Raw genomic sequence first — 25329 nt, forward strand, 5'->3', positions numbered from 1 at the left:
AGACCTTCTAGTATAGCCCCATATTTACCTCCATCCATCTTCCAATCACCTCAAGCATTCCCACAGTATCATGCAATCACCGCCATGTGTCACCATGAGGATCAGTGTGTCTAAAATGATGTGAGAACTTAGTTTTCCTCAAAACGTTACGCAAATAAATTCAACTTTAGTTTTTTATGACAACACCTCCTTTTTCTACCGAGTAAAGATATATTCCACACCTTATACATGTAGATTGTAATTTGTAAAAGAAAACACAAAAAACGAATCAGCTTTCAACTTCCTTGTTTTGATCAATTATCTGGGACTCTTGTAATCTAAGAATATTAACAATTTAAGGGCATCAATACCTTTGCAAGGCACTGGATAAAATGTTTGAAGTCATATTTCGAGTTTAATATTCCTCATCTGCAAAAACATGCTTGTGTTAGCTCAAATATTCAAAGCAGTCATTTAAAGGTATAGAGGATGATCTTTAATTTCTGGGTGGATCCTCTAAATAAGTGGTCCTGCTAATTGTAATCATTCTGGTGGTATGTTTACATAAGGCCTTTTTCTGCACATGCGCACTTTCAGGCGTATGTGTTCAGCTACGGCTTCAGACAGTCATTGAAGCTCACCTCTCTCACTGCGGTTCTTTAAAAATGGCAGAGGATCGTAGGAGAAAAAGTGTCTACGAAGTGTGTGAGAAGAAAACAAAAAGCCTCAGAAGAGGCAGATATATTCCAGAATGATTTGCACAGAGATCTCGCCTCGCAAAGCATTATGGGATTTGTTGACACATCGGCCCACTGTCACAATACTGTAGGCTGTCATTACGCAAAAAAACAAAGAATTTCCGTTTCTTTGTATAAATAAAGGTTTTATGACTGAAAAACTATAAGTTGTTATATTGATCTTCCCACATCCTGAAGCAAGAACAGTTTTGCCGGTATATTCCTTCCTAGGGTACTTTAATGTTCTAGTTTGGTAGTTGGGGCAAGAACAAAAATGTCCCCAACATGAAATCCCTCTTCATTTCTAATGTTTATACTTCCACCAGCAATAGTCATGGTCACAGTACGACAGCCTTTGGCTGCTGATTGGAACTGAAACCTGAAACTTTTCTACATTCTTTAAACAGTTTTTGGCAGTGTGGTAGGGTTACACTGTCCTGCTGGGAGAGGCCACTGCCTTCAGGGAGAACCATCATCATGGAGGCATGTGCTTCGTCTGCAGTAATGTTTAGGTGGGTGGTACACGAAACAACAAAAGTCAACAGGCAGGCCACCCAAAGTCCTGCAAAAGATGAAAGTATGGATTTTGTGGTATTGTTCTTGTGCAGTTGGCAGCACAACTGTAGAACATTTTTAAAGCATCAGAATGAGTAATCATTACTGAGTATTTTGCATCAATCATGCTAACGGTACACGGAGATGTAAATAGTTCTGTTAAACGCAAGGAATACAGTTGCTGATGTTGTAACAGTAAAGTTGAGCATCTTTTGTATTTGTCTGGTTACATGACTGGGATCATGGGATGAAATTCTTATGACAAGTGGATTTTTCAGCAATTTCTCTTGAAGCAAAACAACAAAATAGATCAGATAATCTTTCTCACCTAATACAGCAATAAATATGTCTACTGTTAAAATGCTGAATGTTACAGATAAACCACTAATTGTCATATGAAATGTATACATAGATTTGATCAGAGGTTCATCTTTGATTTTCAGTATGTGTAGGAAATGGATATAAATGAGATATTATAGAAGCCGTATAGTTATAGTTAAGTTACATCAGATGCTTTTTTCAAGTTAAGAGTGTCTAAAATGTTAAAATTAAATTAAAAAAAATAAGACAATGCTTACATAATGAAAATTTCAGGCATTTACTAAGAAAATCTACAGATGCACCAACATATTTTTAAGGAAATTAGATGTGAGCTTGGTTAGAGGATGAAGGCAGGTATAACATGACCAACATGGCATTGCAACTCATATGTTCTTCTAGACACGGCCACAAATATCTAATAAAACTGTCAAGGTAAACAAATACATCAAATAAGCATGCTGGGGCTAATTTCAATAACCTGCAGCCATCCACCCAGCAGAGGTCACAGTGTGAACGCCAGTAGCTCTAATAAAATTCCCTGGAGGAATTCCTTGTTTATCCGACTCCGAGCGGAGTGAATGTCAGCTATGTGAGGCGAGATACGACCATATCATATCCCAGCCGCTCAGCAACAAAGAGGCAGACCACACAGGCCGACAAACACTGATTGATTAGACGGGATTTCTGTCAGAGCGTTCAAGTGCTTCCTGACATCAGAGGAGAAAATAAACTCTCTTGAAGAGAGAAAACAAGTCTGAAGCCTGAAAGTCCAAAACGGCGGGTCTAATCTACACTTCACTCTCTGCACTGCTGTGTTTGTATGAAATGTTACTCTTACAACCACATAAACACATAACATGCTAACCCCTGCCCGCCCTATACCCCATACAGCATCACCTCTGACCTTCCCGATGCCTCCTGGGCCTAATTACCCAATATGCACCTCTTCTCAGTGAACTATCATTTCTGTAAGTGGTGTCTGAGAGAAGTCAAATATATATGCTCATGCAGAACAATGCAGCAAAGTAAACAAACATCAAATGCAGTAAGCGTGAAGCAAATCTCAGGGATCTGCTTAGTAATGGCAGCTAAGATATCCATTTGTGCCAATCAAAAGCAGACACATTCAGAAGATAAGAGGTACAGATGAGGTTGGGGATCATTTTACTTTTTGTAGACTTTTGCGTCAGTTTGTCTGAAAGTGAGACGATCAAATGTGTCATTTAGGTTCAGTCTAAATCTAGAAACACATTTGCTGTAACATGATCAGTGTACAGTTCCTGGCAGATCTGTAGAATCATGTGACATAGATTCACTTTACAAACATTTGTTTATTTCTAAATCTGCTGCACTGGATTTAATTTAAAGGGAGCGCAGCAGATTTAGAAATCACCTTTGATTAACAAAATACAGCTGTCAGTAGAGAAAACTGCCTCGAAAAAACTGGTAGAAGGTGAACTTTGAAAGACAAAAAACTCCAAACCCAACCAGAGCTAGAATGGAGCCGTATCAGTGGTTCAGTCTGGCGTCAGTTTCAGATCTGTCTCCAGTCCATCATACCTAAATCAGAGGATTGAATGACTTCCTCAGCATACACGGCTAATTATCTGATTTAGGCATTTGGAGCAGTGACACCAGAGCAAGAACATCAGAGGATGGGAGTTTGACAACTGTGGTTTATTAAAGCGCATCAAAGGATTTGAATGAATCTGTCAAAGTCCAGATCCAGAATCTTCAAGATGGTTGGATAGCTTTGGATATTTTATTAAGAAAAACTGGGTAAACACGTTGTGACCATGTGTTTGCATATTTCAGAAACATAAACGCTTAAAAGACTTTAAAAAAAAACTTGCATTTATAACTGCAGCAAAAGATGATTTAAGAAAAAAGAATTGTGTAGGTCTATATGCTGGTGAAGATTCTCAGTAATCCAGGTCACAGTCATTCCAAAAAAAATTTAAAAAGAAAACAATCCACTGGACTTTGTTTCCGAGTTTTAAGAGATTTTGCTTCCCAAGTTATTTCAATTCAAAATGTCAGAAATAACGTTGAGGTTGAGGCTTTATAGAGTGGCCCAAAAACAAAGCCTTGCTTTGGCTTAGAAATGTGACTTAATGTTGGTCTATAACATTAAGTCACAGAGCATTCAGTCATGTGGTTACATGTAAAAAAAAAAATAAAAAAAAAAGTAAAATAGCGCAAGGGCTTTGAAGACTTTTACAAAGGATTATTCCTGGTTCAGCAGTTATTTCTGCTCCAAGATTATTTGTTTCTGTTTATAAAATAGAGTACATAAACATAAAGATTCTCACTCTCACTTTAAAGATCATCCTACCTGCTGATCCACTGGTCATCTTTGCAGCAACCTATCATGACAAAGGAGAAAGGGGGAGTGAGAAATGTAGAAAAGCACAAAAACAGAAGCAGTAAAATATACAAATGGAGGGTGAATTTACTCCAAAGCTCTTAGGAATGTAAACACAACTTCCCAAAAGATGGAGCCCCACTTCCATCACTCTGCTGAAATTGCAGCAGAAAAACTGGGAAAAGGAGCTAAACTTTGATTTCTTCCTCAACTAATTTCCTGTGTGGAGAAACATGCAGCTTAGACGTTTCCCTCAATTCATTAAAGGGACTAAATTCCTGGGAAAAGCTGCTTAAATCATAAAAATATGATTCTATTTGATTCAAGGAAAGGGGAGAGGATTGTTGCAGGTGAAAGACTGTATGCATTTCCTCTCTCATAAACAAAAAAATATATAATATTACAGAATGAGGAGGAGAGGAAATATATGATCAAATTTAAACTGAAGTGACTGTAAATTCAGCTATCAACGCATTCATTTTACACATTATAAAAACATTCAAAGTAGCCCTAATATCTATCAGAAAATATTCAGTTTAAAACACGGCTTACATATACTGTAGAAACCAGATATATACTGGGGGTGCAAAGACAAATAACCCTATTTTCTTTATATCTGACATTTAATCAGGCTGAAATTAGTCAGTTAGGATTAAAACAATTCTATTTATCAACCTTTTTAATGAGGTGACAGAGAACAGTTTAGAGGATATTCTCACAATAATTTTATTTCTTTTGGAGCCTGAGTAAGGGTTGTTAGACAACTTTGCTCTCACACAGAACACCAATACCTGCAGCCCCAAAACAGCACCTCAACATGAGGCTGCCACCACCGTGCTTTATAGCTTGAATGGTGTTTTAAAGCTTACAGCCCTCCCTCATTGCTCCTCCAAATGTAACGCTGCTCCTTATGCCCAAATACTGTCGCTGAATGCATTTCCAAGCCATATTTTGAGTGCTATTCCAGCTCATTTTGGTAAAAAAAACAAAAACAAATTAACTGTAAATAAAGACAAAAACATTTCCTTGCTTGATTTTACTAGTGCAAAGTAACCACCTAAACAATCTTATTTTGCCCAAAATGTCACCAGAGCAGTAAAGCTGCCATATGAATGGCATTTTTAAATCATTCTTTTGATGGGGTTTTGTTTTCGTTTTGTTTTTTGTTGGTTTTTTTAGAGCAGCGCCCAGATAAAATCCATATATTTTCTTCTCTTTAGTTAAAACATTCTGTTCAAAGTTAGTTTTAACAACACTACTGAAAGTCAGGATTGTTTTGCCAATTTTAAAGGCCTAACAGACATCTATCCACTATTAGACATAAAATTGCATCTGTTGTGATACACATTTAAATATCTAATTTACATCTTAGTGTAATTACGAGTTAACAAAGGTTTTGCTTTGGGAGGCTTTCTTCGTGAACTTTGTTGTTCTAGAGCAGCGGTCCCCAACCACCGGGCCGCGGACCGGTACCGATCCGTTGGTCATTTGGTACCGGGCCGCACAGAAAAAAAAATAATAATAATAAAATATATATATATATTATATAATTTATTGATTTTTTATTTATATAATTTATATATATTATATAATATAATTTATTGATGATCAGAGTCTGAGTGATGTTTTATTTTGAAAAATATTTTTTTTTTTAAATTGGGTATTCTCTCCCAATTACCTGAATTAACCTGTGCCTCTTGACACAGGTTTTTATGCTGTTTATATTTGATTTTATGCCAGTCGTATCATTTTATTTGATCGTATTTACCCCCCACACTTTAAATGCCGGAATGTGAAAACATTGTTTGACATATAACCGCGCAAAAAAGGTTGAGGACCGCTGTTCTAGAGGATTCACTTTAGGATTCTAAGTGGGTGAAAACGAAACCTTTTGGTCTGTTCATCATTAAGCGGTTTTTGCAGTCCTGTTCTTTGTATGTTCTATTGTAATGGGACCAATTCTTAATCAATATTCAATAACGGTGAAATATGGCACCACCAGCTTGTAAAATGGTCTGAAAATGATGAATTTGGTGGCTCTGTACTTGTTTAAGTTCATTTTAATTTTCATCAATGTCTTTTGTGTATCCAGTTCAGGATTTTCCACATTAACTTGTTAAAAAAGGCTACACAAATAGGTTCTCCTTTTGTGGAAAACTGTTGACATGATAAAATTGATATAGTCTAACATATACAGTACGACTATTTTCCCAGCAGCTTTCTGATTTGTCCATATAATTACTAGTAGTCTGTTCTTGTTGCACACCATCATGTTTTTGTTGGCCGACTACTGCTAAAGTTGGATTGAAATTTTCATCGTCTGTCCTGTTTTTCTCTAGCTGTGAAGTGGAAGAAAAAATCATCTGTTAGAGACGCGTTAATCAGCATCAATGACTGCTGCTAATAAATCTATTGGTCCCATTTAAAAAATTTGTTTTTAGGATTACTGTTCTAAAAACAGCCACACAAAAAGCGACTCATGTCGTATTTTACCGATTTAAAGTTTCCCCTTTACCTACTGCATATGTTTCTTTGCAGACCTAGTGAATGTGTGCCCCTTTAAATCTTATTAAAATCAATTTTCCTCTTATTGTCCGGTAACTGAATTTACCTGAAGGATACTCCAACCCGTACTGGTTCAGAAATAGTTGTAGTGTAAAAGCTTAAACTTTACATTTATTTACATGTGTACTTGTGTGTATGTCTGTGTGTTTGAGAGGGAGGGAAAGTCCGTTTGCACAGCTGTGCTTTATCAGTCACAGTTAGGGGGAATATAAACCCAACCCTGCATCAGTTTCCCCCCCAGCCTCTCCCTCTGTCTGCCTACGTGCTCCATAACCCAGGAGTAAACCCTCAGCCAAACATGTTTACTACTGTATTCCGCTACAGGCCACTCTAAGATAAAATATAAATGACTTTCAGGTCTGAGACATTATTTCATGAGACTTTACACAAAGGATAAAACAGCAGGAGGGAAACTAAACTTGAAAGGAATAGGCATAAATATTGTGTTTGTTTATACATGTTTTTACTGCTTTGACAATCAAAAGTAATAAGTAGAAATCAAACTATAGAATCAGGTAATTTATGCATCTCTGATGAAGAATGAGATATCAGCTTTGTGATATATTTATGCAGACTACCTGGGCCAAACACCAGCTATCACCCATAAAGCATATGTTAAGCTTTAAAGGACTGAAACGCTTTCAGTTGGATGCCACTGTGGTGTAACTGGCATGGTTTGGAAAAAGCACTAAATCACTGTATAAAAACAGCTGAAAGCAGGCATGCCCTGCTGTTGGGCAATGTTTTAGATTAAGTGTGACAGAGTGCAGCATCAAGCATTTAGGCATGCTTCAACCAAAGTATGATTCATTTCCTAAGAGAATTAAGAAATTTCTCTTTATTGTTCTAAAAAAAACACATGCTTTGATTTTTTTTGTTCATTTCCACTTTCATTTCACAGCCACAAGCAAACTGATTTTACTCACACACTCAACTGTTGTGTTTCTGTTTATTTCTCTTTATAGTTCAATGGTTTTAAGAAAGAAAGAAAGAAAGAAAGAAAGAAAGAAAGAAAGAAAGAAAGAAAGAAAGAAAGAAAGAAAGAAAGAAAGAAAGAAAGAAANGATACACTAAGACCAATAATCCAAAACATGTCCTTTCACTTCATTTCATGTTTATGTGGCCCTTTAAACCAGACAGCCAAAGTGCTATACAATGAAATCATACAAAATACACAGAACAGATTTAAAAAAAAGATAAAAAGAACAAATATTTCTCCCATTTGTCTTCTTTTAACATTTTTTCCTCCTTAATATAATTTTAATTACTTGTGTCTTAGCTCAGGAATCGTGCCGACCACTTTCAATTATGCTATTTTAGGCCCCATTGTTATAAAAACAAACAAAACGAAGTTTCTGCTGTATTTCAGAGCAGACTATGACTATAAACTACAGACACTTTCTTTAAATCATTTGTTGGGTACAAAATGAATAAAAGTAAAAAAGGTCTGAAAATAATGAAGAGGGAAAAAGATCCACATCCTCTTCTTCATATTTATATATTTGCATTTATTTAGTTGATTAAAACTTTAATTAAAAACAAATTGATCACTTTCATTTTATAGTGGAATCATCTCTAACCATGAACTATGTCTCAAATGCACTATTCATCAAAAAGGTTTCAGTCCAAACAGCCATGCAGTGACCAAGTATTCAAAATCATATGAGAGGTGTTTATTTATTTCAAATAAAGAAAAGAAATCTAAGCTTAAAGAATTCGCTCTTTTTATCATCTCTTATCTGCCTGACGATTGTTGTTTATATTTGCTTTTCTTAGTACTGTTGTGACTGTGCTGACTGAGCAGAAAGTGACCTTGTAAATTCTGCTGTGTGAAGCAGATCCATCTCACTGTTTTACTCTCATCATTTATGAAACAGCAGGGGACATGAAGACCGGACAGCTCCAGACAGAGGGAGGAAAATGACGCATGACGTCCAATTTGAGGCAACAAGGTGACTCAAAGATGATATGTCAGTGTGTTCAAAAACACAGACCAGCTTCATAGATGTTCATCTCTCTATTTGTTTGTTAAGCAGCTGAACTTTAGGATCATATTCAAACAAAATAGGTAAAACTTTTAACTTAGAACTCATGGGAATCTCTGCTCCAGGCGGTAAACTAGTCCTATTAGAAACTCCATATAAGGACAGTGAATTAAGGGCTGTTTTGTCTCTAGAGTTCCCACAGATGCAACCAAAGAGCCTCACCCGTGTACGACGAGCTTGGAGATGCGTGGCAGACGTTAAGGAAGAGCGGGTCAGTGGCCTGCTGCGGGTCAAAGGTCGGGAGCGACGTCTGTTCAGCGGGTCTGTTTTATCTAGAAATTTGTGAGCTCCTTGATCCGGACCTGATCTGACGGTCATCCTGACCACAGCCTGAGCACTCTGAAAGGAAGAGGAGAAAATGAAATACAAATGTTACTCAGAGTCAAAGTTAGCTAATGAACTTTGGAGGGAGGGGTGGCCTAGTGGTTAGGGCATAGAACTTGGAAACCTGAGTTTGAGAGTTTGAGTCTCCCTGAGCAAAAGACCCTTAACCCCTGAGTGCCCACTGCTCCCCAAGGGGATGGGTTAAATGCAGAGAGTGAATTTTGTTGCACTGTACCTGTGACAGTGTAATGACAATAAAACGCTGGGGGGAAAAAAGAAATCTTGAGGAGAAAAGGAAAATCCTTATTCGGCCTTTGAAACAGGCTCCTATCGAATCACATCCTGTAGGTGTCAGCTGCATCTTATTTGTCTGGTGTATCTTGAAAAATGGGTTGTTGATTGTTTTCTAAAAAGAAATCGGCTAACAGTTTTCCATAGCCGTCAGGTGATCCTCAGGCATAGTAGCAGCATAGCCTATCTGTGCCCCTCAGGCTCTGATTTTAACCCCCTCAACTTTATGAACCCTGCCATCTCATAGCTGTATGACAGTTTCAGGGTATACAGCTTCCATATTGCTTCTGTGTTGATGACACTGACCCCAAATGTCTGAAAACACAAATTCCATGTTTTCTCCGGCTGTTAATTTAATATTTTATGGCAATGTGACTTAAAACACCAAGTTCCCTGGAACAACAGATAAATGGCAGATAAATGCAGTTAATTTTATCCATGATACCTTATTATCCATCCCTTTTATCCATGATCCCTTATTTCATATCCTGAAAGGATAAGGGATAATTTTTAACGGTTTAAAAATATATTTGCTTTGGTTATGTTTTGATTAATAGATTTGAACTGTTTTAAATTATGTAAATTTAATTTCTTAATCTGAATTTTTTTTATTCATCATGTCACTTTATTCATTCAGCAATTTTATGGTTTTAAGACCATGCTATAAAATCCAACCTGCATTACCTTCCACCTTTATTTATTGCAAATTAGCAGCACATCATCACTCCTTATCCTGTTTTTTACGTGCTGATCCATTTGTCTCATCATTATTGCATGAACCACATTGGCTCTCCGAACCCATGCTACTTTATATCTGCATTTGTAAAACAATCACAATGTTGATTCTCTCCTGCCCTTTAAAGTCATTTTTTTAAAAATAGGTTCATCAAGAATATATCTGACTTTTGCTGCTCAAGTTACAATATCTTTTTAGAAAGGCATGATTTTTGTTTGATGTTGCTTTCTTTCTAACAATTATCTAGTTTAAAGTGTTCATTTAATAATATGCAATTAAATTCCCAATAATTTTTTATTGCACATAGATTCTGCTTGTATTCAAACTAAGAGCAAAAGGTGGAATCATGGGAAAGATTAACAACAGGTACATAATGAGGAATTCAAATACATCAATTCAATAATCCTACAATTTACTAATAAAGAATGAGAGACACAGGTTATACCCTGGAAAGGTAACCAGTCAGTCACACGGAAACAGACACATACTGAGCAATATTACATAAAGTACTGATAGTAGAATCCACTCATGCATTGATATATAAATCCAGGACCTTCTGACTGAGAGGAAAACATTCTTCAAACTGATATTTAACTCTACTTTAGAGGACCAGACAAGTAAATCTTCTACGACAAACTTTTAAATGTTTATCAGACAAAAGGCTAAATTCTGACAAACCCAGCAAATCTCCTACAAACGCAGCATCTATGCAGTAAGCATCAAAATAACTAAATTTCCTTTTAAGCTAGTACTTCAATGTCTTAATGTAAAAAAAAAAGTTTTTCAGACATAGTTCTTCCCATTCGGCAGAAGAAAAAGCATCAGTCTATTTCAGCCTCTTACCACTCCCTGTCTTCACGCTGTCTGTCTCATCAGCAGCTGTGTTTCCCTTGTTTTATATCCTGTAATTTATAAGGTAGGAGATGAGGTGAAGTGATTTGAGACGTTTTATCTGCTCTTCTCACATTCTGAAAAAAAAAAAAAAAAAGTTTCCACCCTGTCCACAACTCTCATTCAACTTCTGATCTCAGCTGAGTGACAAGAATGGAAAGTCCATCCCGGCTTGACCCTGCGACTTCCCTACTGTACGCTCTACAGTGGGAATACCCAGTGCTGTGCTTCCCACTTCCCTCCTCCAATCAGACGCTGAGCTGATAAGATGTGTGAGTATCTGACAGGGAGGGAGGAATGACTTTCATTTCTGTAAAAGAGGATCTATTCCACAAATACTCGGAAAGACATCTCTTTTTTTTCCTGCTCATTTCAACACACAGTGCTTCTCTTTTCAGAAAATTCCCTTTCTTATCTTACAAAGGATTCCCATCATGGTGATGAATGACTGTTGCTAACTTTCCCGCTGTGTAGTTGGAGATGTGTCAAGGACACCGAGTTCCACTATACCCAAAATAATACAGAGCTCAGAGTTTCTCATTCATAGCTCCATTTAGGGATTTTTTTTTTTTTATCTTTTTCATTAATGCCTACTTTCAAAGTGTATTTGGAAGGCCCATAAAACAAAATTAGGAGCTATTTTACTTACTGGTCCTTCCAGGACAAATGAGCTCAAAATACTTTATGAAGAATAGTGGTTTAGATATATGATGGAAAGCTTTGTTCAAAATGATATTTTTTTCTGCAATCAGAAACCAGATGCATTAAGCATTAAAAGCCATTGCTACAATGCCAATATGTTTTATGATCACTTCTTTCTGCAATAATCACATTATGAATTGTTTTTCCTTTATGGATTCTAGAAGTGGTTCATGTCTGAACTCTGGCTGGGTTACTGTAACATGTCTGTCTTTAACATTTATTTAACACCTGACCCTCACAGTAAATGTTCATCATCTCTGAGGGTCCACAGCTACCTCAGGCCAGGTTCTTTTCTGCAAAGCATGTTTTCTAAAATAATTTCAATAGGATCCATTTTCTTGTGGTTGCACGGAAACCTGAAGCCTGAACCTTTGCTTTTATCGCCTAAAGAACATCCGCAGGATTAAAGGAATAATGTCTAATCTAATCTGTGCGTGCATCTTTATTAGATTTAATATGTGTGTCTTTACAATTTTGCTTAAAACTCAAACAGCTGCAGTTGATCCAGAAACCTATGCTCCAAGTCCTTACAAAATAAAAGTGGAGCGCATCAGCCCTGTTCTAAAGTCCTTTCACTGGATCTACATATATCAGAGATCAGACTTTATCAGTCTAAATACACTAAATATTAACTAAGCAGACATCTTCTGGCTCATGTCTACTCTGCTTACCCAGAACCAAGCATGGAGAAGCAGCTTCTAGTTCTTATGCTTAAATGATTTGGAATAAAGTCCCAGGAAACTGTAGAAAACTGTACTCCTAAAAATCTCAGATGCTTTTAAAGGAGAATAAAAACCTATTTGTTTAGAGCGGCCTTTGATTGTGCTATGTCAACATTACTGGTCTGCAGTCCAATATTCCTTTTTATTTTCATGTCATTTATGTTATTCATTTTTTATTATTATTTATTTATTCTTATTCTCTTTAATTATTTAGCTTCATTAATTATTTCATGACCTTTAAGCCACTGAAATGTACTTTTCTCTGTTTTCCTTTTTTCCTTTACAGCACTTTACATTTTCTTGCTGCTGAAATGTGCTTTACAAATAAACTCACCATGCCTTTGAAACTTCGAAACCATTACATTCCTGTCACCTGCTGTTGATTACTTCTCCTCTGACATTGCCAGTGTTCCTCCTATGTGAAAACTGAAATGTGTGAATATGAAGCTTTCTTTCAGAACCGGCTTTCTTCTTGACAGGTCCATAAATAACAGATTTTTGATGTGCGCAGCTTATTGTTATTCTGTCAGCAGATTCTTCCACCTAAGCTGTGGATTACTCCAAACTGTTACCAAGGGGCTCTTGGATGTTTCTCTGATTAATGCTCTCCATCCAAGTTTAAATGTCAGACACATTATTCAGATTTATTTGAACAAGCTGATTAAAATCATATAAAATTGTCTTCCCACCTCACAACTATGCACCACAAAATGTCATTCTAAATACATTAAAGCCGATTAGTGATCATGGCTATGTTCTCCAAAAGCTACAATGGCTTCTTGACACCACACAAGACACTTTCATGAAATAGTATCATTGTTTCTTTGTCTAATGGTTCCAGATGTCTTTTTTTATCAAATACAGCTTCTCAGTATATAAAAATATATTTCTATATAATTTTTCAGCTAAAGATTTTGCAAGCTCCACTTTGCTGATGTTGATATATTAATAGGTAGGAGATGAGGTGAAGTGATTTGAGACATTTTATCCCTATAGAGATAAAAGTGTGAAAAATACAATTATCCCTATTATCCCAATAGGGATAATCAACTTTGTCTTCGCAAATGTACATTACAGCAAAGACTGGGGGGTAGGTTTTTGGTTTGCTTGGTCGTTTTTATCCTTAAATGTACTGAAGTGAGTAACACACCTCGGAGGATGATCACCCACTTGATGCTCAGCTTATGGCTTTGTTACAAGAAAGTGATTTTTAGTTATTCTAGTGAACAGCTTGTAAAGATCTCTTATATGGATCTGGCTGAATAATTGGGGTCTCTGTGCTGCAGAAAAAAAAAGAGATGAATGCTAAAAGGACATTTTAGCTGCATTTAAATCTGATATGCAGCATCGTGAAATGTATTAATACACGGAGAAGCTTATTATCTACTTTTTAAAGCAATATTTCATTTTATATGCTAAGGCTTTTGTTGAAAAAAAAGTCCTCTTGCTGCTGTTTTTGAAAACAGGCTGTTCGAATAAATTTTATTGTGTTCCACTTTGATATAAGTCATGATATTCATTAGCATTTCAGCTCTGTGTTACATTCAAAGACAATGAAAAACCTACTAAATGGGTCAATAAATTTTTTTCTTTTCGCACTGCAGCTTCTCTGACATGTAAAAGTGTTGGAATGGGATCTTTGTGGTTAAATACAGGAATTTTACAAGCATTCCTAAAATTCTGCAAGGTTTCAAAGCTATTTGAGGACTATTTATTTACGCTGTAAGCATAATAAAGGTGGAATGTCATGTCAGAAAAGCACAGCAGAAAGGCCATCTACACGATGTAATACTTGTCAATATTTGTTTAATTAAAGTAGCAAATCTATAGCATGATGTCAGATCTGTCATTTCTGGTACAGCCACATGGACAGCCTTCAAACCAGATTATGATTTAAAGTTATAGCAAAAAAAAAAAAAACTCATGAACACGGATTTCATATCTATTTTGGGGGTTTTTTTCCTTTCCAGGGTGAGATAAATATGAAATATAAAACATGATTAAATCCACACAAATGGACTCTAAATGAGTATAAAAATGCAAATCAAGAATTGAAAAAAATAGGAATTAAAAGAGATGAGAGCTTGCTTTAAAACCGATTTGATTGTGGAAACATTTCACCGACATATCAACCAAAAATTAGCTTTCTGGGCACAAACCAGGAATTTATCCAGAGGAATCAAAGTGAGGCTTTATATTCAAAGAACATGGTCCCAGCTTTTAAGTGGTTCCATTTTAAGGCAGAAAATAGTCCATCAATCCATCAATTTTCCGTCACTCTTATCCCAAGCGGGGTCGGGAGGGGTACTGGTGCCTATCTCCAGGTGTCTAAGGGCGAGAGGCGGAGCACACCCTGGATAGGAAGTCAGTCCATCACAGGGCAACACAGAGACAAACAGGACAAACAACCATTCATACACACACTCACACCTAAGGAAACTTTAGAGAAGCCAATCAACCTAACAGTCATATTTTTGGACAATGGGAGGAAGCCGGGGTACCCTGAGAGAACCCACACATGCTCAGGGAGAACATGCAAACTCCATGCAGAAAGACAAATTCCCGGGCTGGAAATCGAACTTGAAACCTTATCGCTGCAAGGCAGCAGTGCTGCCCACTCATTCTATATGCATCGGCAGAAACTATAATGAATAAAAATGAGAATTACCCATCATTTCTTCTCCTTGACCTTAAATCAACAGGTAGATGATTAACACCTGGGCACAGTTGGGTGTTGCTGCAGCACAAATATGTAAATGGCTAAAAAGAAGATTTTCTGTCTCTGGTTTCTCTGCAGATTCTTATGGACAGTTAATTAAACATTGACAATGTGTTAATCATATGTTTTAGACAGTATACATATCTTATAATAAGTGGTGTAAATAGTAATCGATCATCCGATGCATCGACACGTCCGCAAGAGTATTCATTCATGTTTTTTTTTTTTTTCCTCAAGTCTATTTTTATCTATTTGCTCCTGGATGTAATTCTGACTCCCGTGCTGCGGTGGCGCTAAACCTATTTTGCCCTCCTGCCTCGCTTCCTTTAGCCACTACCCTCTTTCCACTCGCTCACTCACACTCAGGATATTATTTTTCAGTGACTGAGGTTTTAATAGGCCTAGGTGGAGTACAACTTTCCAACTTCTATTGTTTTCTGTTGTTTTTTAAATAAAATGCATAACGATATTACAGGTTTCATTGATTTATTTCAAATTTGAAACACTGTCTAGCCTGTAAGTAAAAAAAATATATATTACCCAATTAATCGAATTGAATTGTATCATGGTGTATTCTTGATTATCGAAAATAATAAAATTTTTGGATCAGGAAATTGATACTGAATCAAATCGCCACGATGGATGTGATTTACACCCCTACTTATAATTTGTATAGATAAGAGAAAATACACAATACATTCAAACTTTTACACAATACTAAGGTTATGTGTGGCATTATTAGCCTACCCTGGTTAAAAAAAAAAAAAAACTTTAAATGTGCTACTAAAAGCATATAAAAAATAGAGAAATATCCTAATTAACTGTTTATTTATCTTGGTATAAACAAATGGCTTTAATTAATAAAGCATTACCATAAAATACAAAAGAAAAGGAAAGGCTTACATTGATTGATGAATTGCTTATTTGCTCTGATGAGCCTTAGAAAACACCATCTGCATCATGAATCTATTCATCAAGCTAAATTTGCAGCAAAGCTTTCATTTAATGCCCAAATTAAACTGTTCTAATCTAAACCAGACTTACTGCAGTATTCTCCTGCTCCTCCCTGTCGTTAGAGTCGTATGTGCTGCAGGAGTTAGAGTTTTGGTCCGTTTGCCTCCTCTCATTGAGGCCATCCAATTTTTTCATCAGCAACATCATGGAGTCACATGCCTGGGCACAGAAGACAAAACATGCAAATAAAGTTAGTTTAGCTCAAAGAGAAACTGAGATCATTCCTGCTCTCCCAATTAGCTCAGCTTTGATGAACCAAAAACCAAATTATTCTTTTCCATGTTCATTGATTCCAACCTTCTCTGCTTCAGCAGGCAATATTGCTTGAAATCCTAATCGCAAATTTTTTTTTCCCTACAAAATCTTATAAATTTTTCTCTCTTAATTTTCATTATAAAAATTACAAATGACATATTTCTTTTAAAAACCATCAACCATCCCCTCTGGGAGGTGACCTTGAATTAATAGGCAACTAAATCAGACTGTTAAACAGTGAAGCAGGCTTGTAAAGAAATCACAGCTAATGGTGTCACACAGAGAGCTGGTTTATTAGTTATGATTATAAAGTTAAGAAGAAACGATGATGGGATGATGTCACTCTAATCTATGGAAGGAAGTGCTTTGGTGGGCAAAAAAAAAAATGAAATCCCAAAATGAAATCCTCACAAACAAAAATACAATTATAGTCAGGTTTTGTGGAGGTTTTTAAAGGACCCAAATATAGAGACGGAAGCTGAGGCGGTTTCTTGCAGATTTAATACAGGATTTAAGGCAACAGAAGCAAAGTCAAAACACGAATGCAGAAAACCAAAAAAAAAAACAAGAACCGTCAGGGAAAACACATACCAGGAGCCAAGAAACAATGAGGAACCAGCGAACAGTAACTGAAGAGCAGGAGTATAAATGTGAGATTGAGCAAAGACCAGGCTAATCAGGAGATTGGGAGCAGGTGTGGATGGCAGAACCTAGAAGGGAGCTAGGAGAAAAAGACTGACACAAGAGGGCATCAGAGGGTAAACAAGAAATACAAATACAACCAAAAACAACTAGAACAACACATAATGGAAATAAAGCCAATGAAAACTTAAAAAGAAAACTTAAACTGAACTAAAAACATTAAAATTATTGATTTATCTCCCAGCCCAAGCTGAAACTTGATACACAACTACACTATGAAGAGGTTGACAAAAAAAGAAGGCCATTTCCAAGACATGAAAACATAATGTTAGACCTTGTATTTGTCTATGCTGTTATCTAAAAGTCTAAATAAGTCCTACATAATTTCTCTTCAGAAAGTGGTAATAGATTCTGACTGAGATGCTTGTTCACTGGCCTTCCAGGAAATGAACAAACTACTTTGTTTCTGAGCCCTGATGCCAATCCCAGAGTCCCATAGGCTGATAGCAGCGCATAAAGCCCCTTTGAAGGGCCTGAAGTCCAAAAACAGCCCCCTCACTTACACAGCAACATGCATACACACAAGCATGCCCTCACAACACAACCCACCCACTCATCTACCCACTCGCTCTCACAAACACACCCTTTTCTCCAGTCCCAAAACTATCATGTCGACCAGCTTAAAAAATATCTGCAGTAAATGCTTTGGCAGTAAAACCATTTCCTGTGTGTTTCGGCCCCCCCGTGCCCCCCAGATTCCTACACAGCACAAGAGCACAGAGGGCTGTCTGTGCACAGTAGGGTGCTATTTTTACCCTCACTGTGGGGGACAGATCCAGGGCGAGGTGGGGGAACACAGCCACTGGAGGCTTTTCAGTTATAAGAATGACTGCCAGCATGTACGCATGGTGAAAGTCACTGACACATAAATGTGCGAAAGCGCAACAGCACACACACAGACACACACACACACAGAGCAGCATGCTCTCAAAGTTCATGAAATGTTAATAAGATTCTGTCCAAAGGGTCCAAAGGGGGAAAAGGCTATTAATGCATCCAAACTAAAACACCAAATAATCATTGGTCTCTAAGGAAGGAAACAAATGTTATAAATAATTACACAACACTTGTTCTTTTTTTGAAAATTCACCTTTGCAACTCTGCTGAACAGTTTGACCTAATTGTAAACATTTATATTGAACTCCAGGATTGAAACCAAGCTTTTTTTTTTTTACTGCTTTCCATACTTGTCAGCTCTGCAGATACAAATCTGTCATCGCTGTCAATCTAAAATCTACCATTGCCCACAGACAATGGCAAGTTGACAGTTTAGTTTTTGTATGCTCATCATTAAACATTACAGTTGACACCATGGGGCCTCAACAATAAATAGCAAGATGGTTGTGTTATATAGGGTTAAAAAGTAAAGTGTGTCTTTACCAATTTCATCTCAGAATATATGATCAGCAATCATCTGTGAACCAAATCATTAATACACTGTTTGTCATTTTAAAGCAAGATGGACCAAACACTTAACCTGTTACATACTTGCTACATTTTTTCTATATAAAATAGATTCTAATCTATATCTGATCATTCTTGAATATCATTATTTGATCCATGTACTTTTCCCTGGATGAGAGCCGAATTATCAGATCCTCTAGAGCACTGGAGAAATACTCATTTTAAATGATAATAATTAATTACTAATAACCATTTCCAAACCCCATCAAAATGTAAATTATAGAATATTGATTGTTTACAAGCTAATCTGCTAGAATTTTTTAAGGAACAAACACATTAAAATGTCTGGGTTCTGCCCTTTTTTTAGGTTTATTCTTAGTTTCTCTGTAATGTTGTGTCTTTGTAGTTATTTTCTGGCAGTGTTGTGTTATTTTAGTTACTCTCTGTTGCCCCCTTGTGCCAATTTCCTTTCCCTTGTCTCCCTTCTAGTTACCGTACTTCTTTCCAAACCTGCTCCATATCAGTTCATTAGCGCGTTCTTTGTTCTGTTCCCCATATGTACACCACCTCTGCAGTTCCTCATTGTTGGACTCTCTTCAATCCTAAGTATGTTCCTCCCCAGTGCCTCATTGTTTTGGTTCCTAATTTCCCAGTCTGGATTTATGCTTCTTTTGCCATTAATTCCATTAAATCTGCAAACTCATCTCTGCCTCGACATCTCTGCATTTGGGACCTTAAAAAATCTACACCAAACCTTGACATAAAAAGTGAACTATACATTTCCTCATTGTCTTTTTATATATATATATATATATTATTTGAATGTCCCCACAGAAAAAAAGTGTCTCAATCAAAAAAGGATATTTTGACTAACTATTTGCTCATTTATAAATTACCTACCGGTTATTCTCTTTCTTGAACAGATCATTTGTGATGCAAGGCTAGAAAAGCACTGCTGCTGTTCAAAATCATAAGAATCTGTCAGGGTTGTTTTTTTTCCCTCTAACCCGCACAATATTCATAACAGCCTGAAACAAAAGTCTGCAAATTACTTAAAAATGAATATCTATATATTATAACTCCAGGAGAGTCAAAATGTCTCTGTAACTCAAACAACAGCTCAGAATCTTAAACTAGCGGGTATTTAAATAGATTTTTCTGTAAGTCTGCCAATAAGTTATTCTTTAGCCTAACCTTTCAAACAACATCACATCAGACATCATCCTTTCATTTCTGGAGGAGTGGAGGGAGAAAAGTGCCAGAGATTGGAGGGGGGGGGACTCTGACAGGTGGGAGCACAAAGTTAGGGACATGTTCGCTCTAAAGAATGACTGCTGGTGCTCTGCATGAAGGGTATAACAGATGCCAGGCTGTGCAGGAGGAAAATATGAAAGGAATTTATTACAGGCGGTAAGATTTCTGATTAGGCCACTTAAGGACACTAACTACACTAAGCTAAATAAAGGGGAAAACCTGTCATTTTTTTGTCAAAAATAACTTAAAATCTGAAATATGTGAAAAAAAAATGTAATTAAAGTTTATGCAATTTCTAAAATCCAACATTATTGACATTTTCCTCTGTTAATTTATGTTCTTACAATATGTTATTTAAGGTCATGGTTCAGTCAGAGCTGATATTATGCAGAACAAACTCTTGACACTCTGCAGATAAATTGGGTCATTTTGAAGGATTTAGAAAAATTAAACTATGCTGCCCTCTAGTGGCTAACAATTTATCACAGTTAAAAACTGTTAAAATTGCCCATATGCTAAAAAATAATTTGAGAGAGGGCTGGGTTTTATGCCTCTATAAAAGCTTTATGTCTCAAACTGTCTTAAACTTTAAGGCTAAAAGCTTCCATTAAATTTAATTCTGACCAACACAGTTTAATGCATAAGTAAAAGCTACACATTCATATCTGTACAATTAAACTCTTATAAATGTGAGTAATATTTGATTCTTATGACAATATTGTGCTTAAAATTCATCGTTTTACTTTGCTTTGAAGCAAATTAGAAAGCTCATCTATTATTTACCTGCCATGCATCCTCCTCTTCTGTGCTCCCTGCTGATTCTGGTCTCCTCCTGTTGCTGGAAGTCTTTTGCCAGTCAGCTGTCTGGACATGAGACAGGAGCTCGGGCCTCTTCCTTAGACACTTCCTGTTTCTGTTCAAGTTCCTACGATGTCGACTGACCAGAAATTCCTTATATTGTAAAGTCTCAGGAAACTCATCAACATCTGCATCATCATCTTCGACCCCTTCTCCTTTAGAAGTGGATGAGGATGAGGAAGACTCCCTCCCATCAGAACTCTCATTTACAAGAGTCACATCGTTGTCAGAGCTGCCTTCGTAATCACAGAAAACAATGGCACTCGGTTTGTGTTTCACTATTCGAAGCACATCCAGCGAAGTGTCTTCTGGTGAATTCATATACTGAGACAGATGGCTGTCACAGGACACATCCAGGATTGGGGAGATGGCAGAAGGGATCTCAGCAGGAAGGGGCATCGCTGTGGGTCGGTCTTCCTGCTGCTCAGCACCTGCAGCTCTGCTCTGTTTTACATTCTGTTCCAAAAATAAAGACTCACACTTAACAGCATATCCACCATGCATATCTGTCACTCCTAAGCCCTGATCAGAGCTCAGAGGGCTTTCTGCACCCCGGCTGTGCTTAGAGTAACCATTCTGTCTGAGGCCAGACCGGTCTGTGTTGCAGGATGACGTGCTGTTGATTTTCTGATCCTTCTGCTGTTTAACGTGGCGGGACGGAGGATCCAGAGGGGCATCAGAGAGAGAAGCAGGTCCAGACATGGCTCTCAGTTGGCTGCTGGAGTTTTGTCCTTGCATTTCAGAAATACATCCACAGCCTGGGGGTAAATATACCTGTTAGGCTGCTGTTGAACAGGCAGTGCAATCACTGAGCTTGGAAGCATTACCACTGATCTCCCTCTTAAAAAGGCCTGCTATCATGATGTCACCTTATTGAATCAGGAGAAGCTGCTGAGCTTAAATCACAAGTTTAGTCCGGACCTCAGCTTGAAGCCATGAATCCTTTGGATTCCTGCACACAAAAGAATCAAAGACAGAGATTAGTGAAGGCTCACTTGTGCAAACATAAGCAAATATACTGCAAGCACATATCATAAAGCTGCAAGTCCCTGGATTTACAAAGAGATTAAAATGCTTCAGATTCTAAAGAAATGACTCCAAGTCAAACATTTTGTATATTTATGGCAGGAAAATTAGTATTATGATTTATTAATAGATTTAATCTACACAGAATTCGTGCAACCCACACAATTTAGCAATTAGAAAACAACTTTTGAATGTGTTTTTTTAATAGCAGCAGCCCTGAATATATTTATTGAGTCTTGAGCCTTGAAAATTCATTTCACTTTTAATGGAGCAGCACAATGCTAAACAGAAAACTTTCTGAAAATAAAATCATTTCATTTTTAAACACAATCCCGTTCCCGTGTCAAAATTATTGTTTGGTGAAATCATCTTTTGTCAATAAGAGAACACAACTCATTCTTCTGTGACAGAGAAAGATCACTGACAGTTTTTTTTTTTTTATATATATTTTGGTCTAAGTTCCTCTGGCGGTACTTAGTGTGCCTTTAGTGGTATTTTATCTACCAGGTATATAGAACATAACATGATTAATACACTCTTCTACCAATTTCATTAGGGAATGAAATACTGTATATTGTTCCAGTTCGGATCTATCAATCAATGTTCCATCATCCTGTACAAGCTACGACAGATTTATTTTGTTCCAAATCAATAAAACTCGGTCAAACAATTTTAACCAAAGACATTTTTATGGCGCTGTTTGGGTGCAAAGTAGCCATATTGAATCATGAGTTTGATCTTAAAGAAAAATCTCTTATGATGCAACATATTCCAGCGTAGCATCTCTCATAAACTCTAGCAGTATCAGTGATAACCCTTTAATTTACCCGTCTTGTTCTAATGCTATTTCTAAATGCCTGTCAGTGTAGAGGTCATTTGAATCATTTCTGATGTACTGAGCCTGTGGTGGTTAAAAATCTGTGATAACCTGATAATCTGTGATATCTGTGGTCTAGATCACTAAGCGCTTTCAGTCCCTCTTTTAAACTATCCTGTATATTCTTCTCTAGGTTTTAGGTCTGGAGTTTGAAATGGAGGGTTAGGTGACCCCTAAAGAGGTTTAGATAATTTGACCCTATATTTTTGGATATTTTCCTACTAGAATATAAATATTATTTATTGTCTCTCAGAAGAAGCATATAGGATGACTACAAATAGGTGATCTTGGTGCATAATAACAGCTTGTCGCTCCAAATAACTCCAGGGAGTTAATCATTTTGTGCACTCCCAAAGGCTTTCAGAGACATTCGGGGGAGAAACAGGCCCACACTCTCACAGACTATAATCAAAGGGAACATGAGGTTCTTATTCTTCATATTTATCCTTTATTTCATGTCTAAACAACTTTGGATGCTTTCATCATAAGGTTCAATTTTGGTATCATTTGACCAAAGAGCAGTTTAATCTAAAATCCCATAGAATTTAAGTTAAATCTATAAGAGGCGGTTAGTAGGTATATTGGATGGGACGTTATGATGACTTGTTGACTTGTAGGATTACGCTCCTAGCTGTAGTTCCCTAACATGAAGCTATCTAGAGGTAAAAATTTTATTTCAGATTTTATGACATTACATGTTTTTTTTAAGATGTCAATTAAGAATGTACTCAAAATACATGTTTTTGTTTTGTTTTTTCAGGATGAGATAATAGTAATGCACTAAAAGATGACTGAATATGCCTTTAACACACCTTCACCCTAATTATAAAGTTAAGATAAGATAAGATAAGATAAGATAAGATAAGATAAGATAAGATAAGATAAGATAAGATAAGATAAGATAAGATAAGATAAGATAAGATAATCCTTTATTTGTCCCACAGTGGGGAAATTTCAGCGTTGCATCACAGTGAACAGTACAGTAGGAAAAAAAGAAAGAATACAAAATATAAAAAAAATTTAAAATATATTAAAAATATACATTAAGTATATACAGTTGAAACTTAGATCTTATTTTAACAAACTACTTTCTTTGTTAGGCAAAGTTCTTGCCTTATAGATTTATTCTGTTTTTGGTTTGTTCATCAAACTATTTTTTATGTCAAGCAAAGATAACCTTAGCAAACGTAATTTTCTCTTTTCAAAGAAAAATGCCATCCAAGCCTTCTTGTCCCCATGTGAAAGAAGAATAACACCTAAACTGAAAAACAGCCTCCTGCTCCTTTGAAAGCAACAACTGCCATAAGGCATCTGTCATAGTTTTAAAATGAAATTGTTTTAAAACCTACCTTTGGTTGGTTTTAAAGGATGAAACAGAATGTATGGGATCATGGGAAATGGTGCTGGGCATGATGAGTCCAAAACCTTCATTTGGTAAAACAATTTCTGTCACAATTAGTTGGTTAAGAGCAAAACTCCCACTATCATCAGCACCATTTTAGGCAGCAGGTTTTAAATTTGCAGCTCTACCATTGCAGCAATATTACCCAAGTCTTTTCTTGTTGTTGTATCCTGAGCATTGAAGAAAGTGAGTCCTGCAGACCGCAATTTATTTTCTGTTTTCATTTTTTTAACCCCCTGGGTGAGTTTTTGATGTGGTCTTTAGTTTTTCTGGCAGCCAAGCGAAGGTTCCCCACTATTCCATCTTCTCTCCATTAGTAGTTAATGGATCCCACTGCATGGAGTCCCAAACTTAGAAATGGCTTTGTAACTCTTTCCACAGTGATAGATTTGTTTCATGATTTCTCTCTTTTTGAGATCTTTTGCGAGACAGGTTCTTGGAGATGTCCTGGTAAGTAATTTACTGTGGATCTGTTGATCTTCAATAAAAAATGCTTTATTTATTAAGAGAAGTAGTTATAATTTCAAATTTGTTTTTTTTATATTGTATCTATGCTGAATGTTATTGCCTGATATTGAAATATGTTTGTTGATTCGAAAATAAAGTGACAATACGCAAAAGAAATCTATGAGAAATACGTACTAATAAAGTCTTCATTCCTTACCTGTTTCTTATGTTACATCTGATCTATTGGATTGAATGGAAATTGGCAGAAACATTTATCTTTACAGCCCAGGCTGTCAGATATTTTTCTTCCATTTTCTTCACAAAGGCCTTTTTTTTAAACACATTGTTTTTTCCTGGTGGATTGCTATTCTTGGCTGCAGCCATCACACCCTTTCCTCGCCTGCGTCTGGGGGTTCTTTTTCCTTTCCCAGCAAGAAGCCTTAAAATTGGGGTCAAAATCGTTTAAAAAAAAAAACAACAGCAACCAAACACTTAGATTATATTGCAGCACACGTAGGCGAAGCAGCAGGAAACCTTTTGCAGAGACACGTCATAATAAATGCTTCAGTCAGAAAGTTGAGATAATCTCACTGTGAGATAACTGCTGTGCACAACAGCTCTATGGGTGCAAACTTCTACTTAAAAACATTTGGAAGATCTGCGTGTTTTTTTAAGGTAAATATTAAATTCAGATTTAAACATACCAGACTTTTTCACAGAAGCTGAAGCCCTCTTCCATTACAACACCCTGACATACAGGCAGCAAACAGATGTATCCTGCAGAGCAGACTCAGCACTGACAGCAACGATTCAGAGAGGGAGTTTATTTGGTGTAAAGATGTAAAATAGTGAGAGGGGAGGGGAGGGGGAAAAAAAGGCAGAGGAATGTGTTTCCCTCCTACATTACCTCAGCGAGAAGAGAGGCAGGTGTTTGGACTGCTCTGGTGTGTGTGTGCACGTGAAGGAAGTCTATTGTTTAACATGTGACATACAAACATGCAAACAAAAAATGACCCAGCTTACACTGATGCATATAAACAGATCAGCAGACTCCTGCTCCTTCACCCTCCTCGTTACGCCTTTTTTCCATCTTTGCCAAGCAGCATGGCTTAGGGCAACGGATTTTTCACCTCACATG

At 36.8% G+C, this 25329-nt stretch overlaps 1 protein-coding gene across 2 annotated transcripts in view; it reads right to left on the reverse strand.

The window, feature by feature from the left end:
- The window catches only part of stard13 (StAR related lipid transfer domain containing 13), a 72104-nt gene extending 47128 nt beyond the window's left edge, over positions 1 to 24976 (reverse strand). The window contains exons 1-6 of one of the 2 annotated variants that reach the window (XM_015380098.1): positions 24896 to 24947; positions 21309 to 21391; positions 20365 to 21197; positions 15997 to 16125; positions 8730 to 8906; positions 3928 to 3958 (exon numbers count right to left, since the gene is read on the reverse strand). In XM_015380098.1, the coding sequence (XP_015235584.1) occupies positions 3928 to 3958; positions 8730 to 8906; positions 15997 to 16125; positions 20365 to 21177 (1150 nt within the window). In that variant the 5' untranslated portion in view covers positions 21178 to 21197; positions 21309 to 21391; positions 24896 to 24947. Of the gene's footprint in view, positions 1 to 3927; positions 3959 to 8729; positions 8907 to 15996; positions 16126 to 20364; positions 21392 to 24895 lie in introns of both variants that reach the window. The other variant, XM_015380099.1, reaches the window with a different exon arrangement.
- Positions 24977 to 25329: the final 353 nt, after the last annotated feature.

This window comes from Cyprinodon variegatus, unplaced genomic scaffold (genome assembly GCF_000732505.1).
Source record: "Cyprinodon variegatus isolate N-32 unplaced genomic scaffold, C_variegatus-1.0 Scaffold207, whole genome shotgun sequence".
NCBI lineage: Eukaryota > Metazoa > Chordata > Actinopteri > Cyprinodontiformes > Cyprinodontidae > Cyprinodon > Cyprinodon variegatus.